The following is an 8,451-nucleotide window of genomic DNA, read 5'->3' as shown; positions in this document are numbered from 1 at the left end:
CTCCTTAGGTCGAATCTGTGTCAAAAATTGGTCTCCTCCCCTCAAAATACCATTTTTTCATGTATATATACCAAGTAGGGTCGGGCCCAAACAATTATAACTTCTGCTACGCGAAAAAGGACAAGTTTCCAGGCCTGGACGTCCGCGGCCGTGGTCCGGACGCAGTACGGGCGCGGTACTTTCCCAGTGTACTTCCTCATTGGTCGCGATTTCGACCGCGTATTTCACCATGTTCCATTTAGAATTTAGAAAAACGTAAAACATGAAAGTTGTAGCCCTTTGAGTTAGCTTTCCATATATATATATATATATATATATATATATATATATATATATATATTGTGGAGCCCAAATGGAGTTCTGAGCGAAAAGTTATGTGTATTTTACTAAACAGTGCGCAATATGCCTACTCGATTCTTCGTTTTGTTGCTCTATCATCCGCTAATCCCCGAATACGATCCCATCTTAATTCCTTGGGCTTTTACTCAGACTTCAAAGCTCCAAATCACTTGAATTCATTCTGTAACATCTACATAGCTCGGAATCACCCCTACAAGGCATAAAACACACAATTAGTGCAAGACACTAGCGATTAAAGCTCAAACTCAATTAAAGTGCAGTAAATTTGAGTGTAATAAGCGACTAAAATACGTAATTATAGCCTATCATCAATATTGCTATAAAGCTTGTGAAGTCGAATGATCAGCTTGCAGACATTTTCACCAAAGTTCCTCACTCGTATTAGTTACATATATAACAAACTCAGTACATATGATTTGTATGCACTACTTTGAGAGGGAGATTGTTAGATAATTATGTGAATACATATAATTAGTCCTAGTACCATATGTAATAGGAGTAGGTTATGTATTATGTATACTTATAAATAGGGTTTATTGTAACATAATATATATATTTTTCCTGTGCTTTCTCATGCTATGTTTTTTTTCTTCTTCTTTTGCATCCTTCCACACGGTCACACCTCCCTAGCTCAACTTCATGGATGGCCGCCTCCCATATCTGTCTAATTCGATAAATCTGTGTAAACCTGCAAAGACTAATTAATAGCCTACATTGCATATTAATTCGTTTAACTCGCTCTGTTCCGTCCTATTGCCATCCCTACGATCAACTTGGTCTCAATGGTGGAATGATAAGTGTAAGACAAAAGCTGATTGCACTTTATTTAATGCTATCTATTCGGCAAAAGTAGTCAATTTTCTCATTTTCCGTATTTGTTTGGTCTGCCAAAAGTTAGGGAGGTGGTAGATCATCTTTTTTCAATTTGGTTCACCAAATTCTACCCCTTTTCGATAACCACAAGAACCCAAGAGAGTTTGATCATCTCTCCATGTGGTCGTTTAGTTGGAGTGATTGAAGAAATAATCCCATCATGAAATTTTGCATAACATAATACAGTAATGATTAGAAGGATTATGAAGAATGATTTCCCGTAAAACTTTTGCAGCGTTTTGTTAATCGTATAAGAATAAAATAATTCATGCATTAGTTCATTTAGCGTTTGGTTGACGGTAATGTGTTAATAAGAATGTATATTAGCAGTGCGTTAACAAAAATATTTTAATACAAAATATACTTAAAATAGGTAATACTAACGTAAAATACAAAATATACTTAAGATAGGTAATACTAACATAAAATACAAAATATACTTAAAATAGGTAATACTAACATTCTACTTATATTATACTTTACCACATAGTACAATCATTATATATTATTCACTGCATAAGTAATTCATACAATATAAACTAGCATGTAAACCAATGTTTCATATGGTTTTTATTTTGTTCTTAGTTATCTTTTACAAAAGAAAAGAAAACAATTTTTCTCAATTTTTCATTTTTCGTTCGCGTATATAGTTTCAAAGAAAAGCTTATAGGGAAAAAGTAAAAACGTATCTACAGTATATTTATCAAATCTACACTTTCTTAATATATAGAGGTAGATTTAATTTAGTCCTTAGACACATATAAAAATAAATAATTGGAGAATACTAGTGTTATAAGTTATGTTAAATTTGGTTAGTTTAGTTCAGACTAAAAGGGAAAATATCCCAATGAATTAATAATGACAAAAGTAATGTGATAATGCTTAAAACTTGACGTCACCTAAAATCTGTTATTTTCTTGCTGTTAAACTTTAATAGTGAATATAGATTTTCATTTTCTTTTACCGCTAAGCTACCTCAAGAGTTAAAAGAGATGTTTGTGTAGTGTGGTCTGTCAAAAAACCATTTTTTTCCACATTTTGCCGCAATCTTCTTCCCCTCCCTCTTGGATAGAGGCTCCACCCACGCCCGCTTCCCGCCTTCCGATGCAGGTATTTTCAACAGCTACTTTCATTTTCAAATTCCAGCTTCTAAGCCGATAAGCCCTTTTACCTTCAACTGGTTAGAAAAGAGTATGCTTTTCAGATTAATATGTGGGATTCTTTAGTTTCCTCTGATTTATAAGCGAAAAATAACACCCTTTTGTTAGTATTTGTTTCTGAGCTCCTTTTCTTGTCTCTAGGATAATAATATATTAGTTTTGTTTCACGAAAACTGGAAAGGTGTTCTCATAGGCAATTATTCAAACACCTTGTATCTGTTTCCATAATTCACTCTTTTTAGTTTAATTTGGCTGAGTGGGTAGAAGATAAGATTGAAAATCTGAACTTTATCTGAATAGTGCGGTGCATATTTTTAATGGTCTGTTTGGATGAAGACATTTGGTGTAACAAACTGAATAGCAACCAAACCAACTAGCTATATTGATTCACTGAACGGACTTACAAATACTGGAAATTGCAATGAAACAGTAAAGGATAATTGAGAGATAACATAGAGGACCATAGAAGAAAGGTTAGATGCAGAGCAAGGAGATGAGAGGAACAAACATATTCTTCTTCAATAATAGGCATAATCCCCAAAATCACCGACCACTACTCTGTTTAATAGAACTGTTCTTGAGCTCATTACTCAACCTGGATCCCAAGTTAGCCTAGCCATATTACTTGTTCTCGGCCCAATAGCTCTTCTCAGCCCAATAGTTATTTGTGTGTTAATATCCTTGCTGGGCTGGGGTTGATTCATAACAATACTCCCGTCCTCAATAAGAACCTTGTCCTCAAGGTTCAAGTCAAGAACAAGGATACTCTCGAGCTCCCAACCAACAATATCAATACTAAGGCATTCATTATGTCTAAAGGAAAATATAGGATCCCGCGCACCTTTAGTGAACCATTCTAAACCATGTCCTTTGTGGCTCTCGAACATTAGCAGTGTTATCAATTTGAGTGCCATCCTAACCTGCCCTGCATATTGACATAATCTTGCTTGCCCTCTTCGCGAAACAGTTAGCGGCAAGCGAAATGATTGAATCAAGGCAAACTTTCCAGAAGCAAATTCCCACAAAAGCAACCCATGTAATGTGAGCAGCAACCCATCAATTTGCCTCAAACACGTTAGTATCCTTTCCTTAGTCACCTTTAGAGCCATCAGGATATTTTCTGTTGAGTAATGGCCATCAAGGTGGTATTGTACAACACCTCTTTTGGAACATGCCCCTTGTTAGATATGTTTGTCAACACCCACTCAGCGTCATCACATTTCGCAAGTTTCAGCAGAATAAGCGTCCTATACACGACAGTTCTTGACATTATACCATTTAATCTCATTTCTTCCTTCAAAATGAGTGCTTCTTCCATATTATCATTCTTGCAAAGCCCATGAATGCAGATATTATAAGAGACAATATGATGACATGTAGTTGTAGTTGCCCTTACCCTCAGGTATTGTGTAGTTTCCACATAAAACCCATTTGAAAGCTCTATTGTGCTTGAATCCTCTTTGACCGTCTTCACACAAAGCTTATCAACTACCTGGACCACATACTTGGAAGCAATACATTTTCTAATGTGTCGAATGAATAAGAATGTTTGGCTAGCTCGTTGTTCATTATTAGCACTAGTATGTCTCTGTTCTATTTTGTTCATGGTTGAACAACAACTATTCAAATCTTGTGCAACTACAAAATGAATAGAATACCCAAGAGTATTATAGAAGATATGTGGGGAACCAAGCATTTGGTTTGAGGTGGCCACCGGATCTGCAATGGGGGAAGATGACCTCAAAGGTTCAGTTGTTACCCATGTCAAGGCATTTGTTAGTGAGTGCAGGCCAAACCAAGAAAGTTCTGATCCTTCCACTTGTGAATCAGCATTGTCACATTTCTTCAGCGATATATCACTTATCTCTAAGCCAATAATTATATTTCTAATTATTTCACTATAATAAGAATTCACACACCATTGTCGTCCGGGATCCCATACTTTAATTATAGAGTAAGAAGATGTGTATGAGCAAAACTTGCCAGTAGATTCCAGCAGTAGCAATAGCTTACACTTCGGAGTCCAGAAATTCTCCATATGCGTTGTGGAAACCAGTGCACCGCCAGTCCATGGATCACGGTCCCCCAATACGAAAGTTCCAGCAACTTGCTCAACTATGGGTCCTACAGGCTCTCGGCCACCACAAGGAAATGGATAAGCAAGTCTAACAGATCTCGCACCGGAAGATGAGACTACCAATTCACTGCTATCAAGAGAAAGCAAACATGATTCCATGATAACATCACCAAACATAAAAAGTTTTTGGTCCATCAAAATTGTCTCCTTACGCTCAATATCTGAGACCTCATTAGCCATCATGAACTTCTTATCAAAAAAATTCCACAGATATGGACTCCTGGGAATGTGAAGCAATATGACATTTTCAAATGGATGTGTGACTTGAGAAGGGCTCGCAATCACTTTCGGCACTACATCCTCTCCCCTAGTAAAAGGTACTAAAAAATTGGTTGCCGCATCAGTTGGAGAGACATAGTTCTTGTCAATGTTCGTTTGGGGTTTCCATCAAGCACCTTGTCTACCTCTGAGTGGCCATCTTCCAAGTCAGATACAATAGCTAGTACTGTGGAGCCGCAATTATGTGGCATTTCGTTGAACACATGGTCTTTATCTAAGAATTCTTCTTTCTTAGTCACCAGTACATTACTAGCTTTAACTCATGTAATATTTCCATGTTTTTAAGAGGCTCAACTTGAACATGACTACCAGTAGCGACATTGTACGTGGAAGCGACATCAATATGCTTTTCTGGTAACTCACTAGTTTCAACAACTGCTTCATTATCTCGAATGGTGCCCGACATTTCCTCAAACAACTCGTATGCCAGGTTCAAGTTGTTCCTGTCCGAGTGTTTCTGCCAATACTGAGGCGAGGATGAGGTGTTAATCTTGCACCACGATGGAATAGCCGCAACTCGTGCTAGTAAATCAGCCATTAGCTTTCGCTGTTGGTGAATAGCTAAGCACCCGCCAAGTTCTTCTCTAGTTCGGGTGCGAAAACGCAGCTTCAGGTTCTCCTTAAAATGATTCCAATCAAAAAATTGCTTATTTCGAAATAGCCAATCAAACCAAGCAAGAGCTGCACCATCAAGGTAGTGGTAAGGAAGAGGCAACCAGTCCTTCTCGGAGAAGCCAAGGTAGGTGAAGTACAGCTCAGCCCGAACAATCCAACCCTCTGGGTTTCCACCACTAAATCGATCTAATACCACCATTGCTGTTGGAGTACGAACGATGAAAGCACCAATGTAACAAACCGAATAGCAACCAAACCAACTAGCTATATTGATTCACTGAACGGACTTACAGATACTGGAAATTGCAATGAAACAGTAAAGGATAATTGAGAGATAACATAGAGGACCATAGAAGAAAGGAGATGAGAAGCTTAGATGCAGAGCAAGGAGATGAGAGGAACAAACATATTCTTCTTCAACAATAGGCATAATCCCCAAAATCACCGACCACTACTCTGTTTAATAGAACTGTTCTTGAGCTCATTATGGATCCCAAATTAGCCCAGCCATATTACTTGTTCTCGGCCCAATAGCTCTTCTCAGCTCAATAGTTATTTGTGTGTTAATATCCTTGCTGGGCTGGGGTTGATTCATAACATTTGGACTTCAAAAGGGGACCTCAAACTTCTAGAGTTCAATTGAGTCATTCACATTTTATGTGTCATTTGGAGTGAATCCTAAAATTAGAGCCAAACTGAGCTGTGATTTGAGTTTGTCTTTCAAATCCTAAAATTTTAAGCATATTCAAATAGTTGCAAAAAAATTTTAGCCTTTGAATTTGAAATAACAAACGGGAGCTAAAACGTTTTTCTTGCTAAATTGTGAATTTTGGTACAGGGTAGTTTTTATCAATGACTAGATGAGAGTAGGAAAAATTTCTTTTGTATAATTTGTGGGTCCTAATCATTAAAATATACAGATCACCAAGACCTAATGTTCCATGCATAAACCTTCAGTCCGTGGATCTCACTTCTGAGAGAGTGCTGGATGATGAATTTTAGGATTTATGTTGAATTGAATTGAAAGGAAAACCAGCATTTGAGAATTTCAAGAACCTCTCTGAAATGTTTGTCTTTGCTGTGTGATTGGAAAAGTAGTGTCGTTTGCTTTGCTGCCTTAAATTGAGCTAGTTTGATTTAATATGTATTAGAAAAGAAAAAAATAGTGCCACTACCAGTATCCTCCTTTTTTTTTTCTTTCTCTTGTTCACACCGAAATGATCATTGGAAAATTCTTGTCTTGACTTGACCATTCTTGTCTAAAGTTACTTGCTCCGCCAAGCAAGCTGTTTTCCTACTTGTGTTTCATGGTTTTATTTATTAATTTGCAGGATTGAAACAGTTAGCCATCAGCTATGACCAATGCCTGCATTTCTAGATTCAGCAGCATTCAGAAAGCAGCGGTGCCACTTCCTGGCAGAAGCTATCACGGCATTGTTTTCTTGAGGAGCTTCTCAACTTTGGCAGCACCAAGTTTTCCTCTTATCAGTTATCCTCCACCATCACAAGTTTTGACAGCGTGCCTGACCCAATCAAATGCTCCACAACGTTCTGATGAGTGGTTTGCCCTTCGCAAGGACAAATTGACTACAAGCACCTTCAGCACTGCTTTAGGATTCTGGAAAGGGAATCGACGAAATGAGCTCTGGCGTGAGAAGGTATTCTCTCCAGATGTCCAATTAATACAATCTGCTAGCAGGTGTGCCATGGATTGGGGTGTTCTCATGGAAGCAGTAGCCATAGAGCGCTATAAAAGCATCACCGGCCGCGATGTGAGCTCACTTGGGTTTGCAGTCCATTCGGATGAGCGATTGGGTTGGGTTGGTGCCTCCCCGGATGGTCTCCTTGGATGCTTGCCGGGGGGTGGGATCCTGGAAGTGAAATGCCCATATAACAAAGGAAAGCCAGAAAAGGGGCTGCCATGGAATACTATGCCATTCTACTACATGCCTCAGGTGCAGGGGCAAATGGAAATCATGGACAGAGATTGGGTTGATGTGTATTGTTGGACACCAAATGGGAGCACAATATTCCGTGTCTATAGAGAGCGGAGTTATTGGGAGTTAATGCATGGAATTTTGTGGGAATTTTGGTGGGAAAATGTGGTTCCTGCTAGGGAAGCTCTTTCATTGGGAAATGAGGAGGATGCCAAATCATATAAACCAACATCAACACACAAAAAAACCGGACTTGTGATTTCAAGAAGCTTGAAGTTGGCAGGTGAAGCAAAAATGTTGTGCAGGGATATTGCTGGTCATGTTGAATTTTTCCGCTAACGTGGCCTACAGCATTTTCAACACGCAACCGAATGGTTTTGCCATGCAGTTATGTACATTGATTTTCTAGGGCCCATCGTGTTGATGGCTAATTTAACGGAGCAATAGATCAGCTCCGAAAGATGGTTATCGGTTCAAGAATGTAAGGTGTCCCCACCCATATATGAGGGAGTCATTTTCTCTACAATGTTAGAGATCTTTGTCTTAGTAGAGGGTGAAATGGTGATCCTTTAACCGCCACTCCTCGAACGAAATAAGGTCTTCCCATTGTTTATCTTCTTTAAGTCTCCATATTTATCAAAGGGAATTCCTATTTGTTGTTTGATATTTGAGCTATGCTAGGGCTGCACTATTCATTGACTGTAACATTATGCACGGTAAGGGACTGTGTCGTTGTAGCGTTGTCTCTCCTTCTGTATATGCTCGCTACATTTGCCTCAATCTTATTTCAAAAGATGATGAACAATAGCCCTTGGGTCTTTGAGGAGCTTCTGAACTGCCTTTTGTTTTGTGAAGTAGCTGCCTTTGGCTATTGTTGGGCTCCATTTTATTTTGTTTTTTTCCCCCTCTTGTGGTACGTCTATAATAATCACGAAAGAGGTATTGATCTCTGCCTTTCTTCACGTGGCATGCTTCTACGTTCGGTCTAATACAAAGGCGGCTTAACCCCCAGGCAGTGATGGAACCAGGATTTCAAGCTTATGGGTTCGGAATTCTAATCGTTTTAAGTTACTGGGTTCTACATTAATAA

At 38.6% G+C, this 8,451-nt stretch overlaps 1 protein-coding gene across 1 annotated transcript; it reads left to right on the top strand.

Moving 5' to 3' along the window:
• Positions 1-2,190: 2,190 nt before the first annotated feature.
• LOC109220890 lies at positions 2,191-8,196 on the top strand. The gene is made up of 2 exons (XM_019385360.1): positions 2,191-2,343; positions 6,756-8,196. The coding sequence occupies exon 2, from the start codon at positions 6,780-6,782 to the stop codon at positions 7,698-7,700; it is 921 nt and encodes a 306-aa protein (XP_019240905.1). The 5' UTR covers positions 2,191-2,343; positions 6,756-6,779; the 3' UTR covers positions 7,701-8,196.
• Positions 8,197-8,451: the final 255 nt, after the last annotated feature.

Source organism: Nicotiana attenuata, unplaced genomic scaffold, assembly GCF_001879085.1.
Source record: "Nicotiana attenuata strain UT unplaced genomic scaffold, NIATTr2, whole genome shotgun sequence".
Lineage (NCBI taxonomy): Eukaryota > Viridiplantae > Streptophyta > Magnoliopsida > Solanales > Solanaceae > Nicotiana > Nicotiana attenuata.
Note: the sequence above shows the minus strand (reverse complement) of the source record. Positions and strands in the feature narration are given on the sequence as shown.

What these genes read in the sequence shown, in the direction of transcription:
- LOC109220890 (XM_019385360.1), top strand. Translation starts at nt 6,780, where the DNA reads ATGACCAATGCCTGCATTTCTAGATTCAGCAGCATTCAGAAAGCAGCG.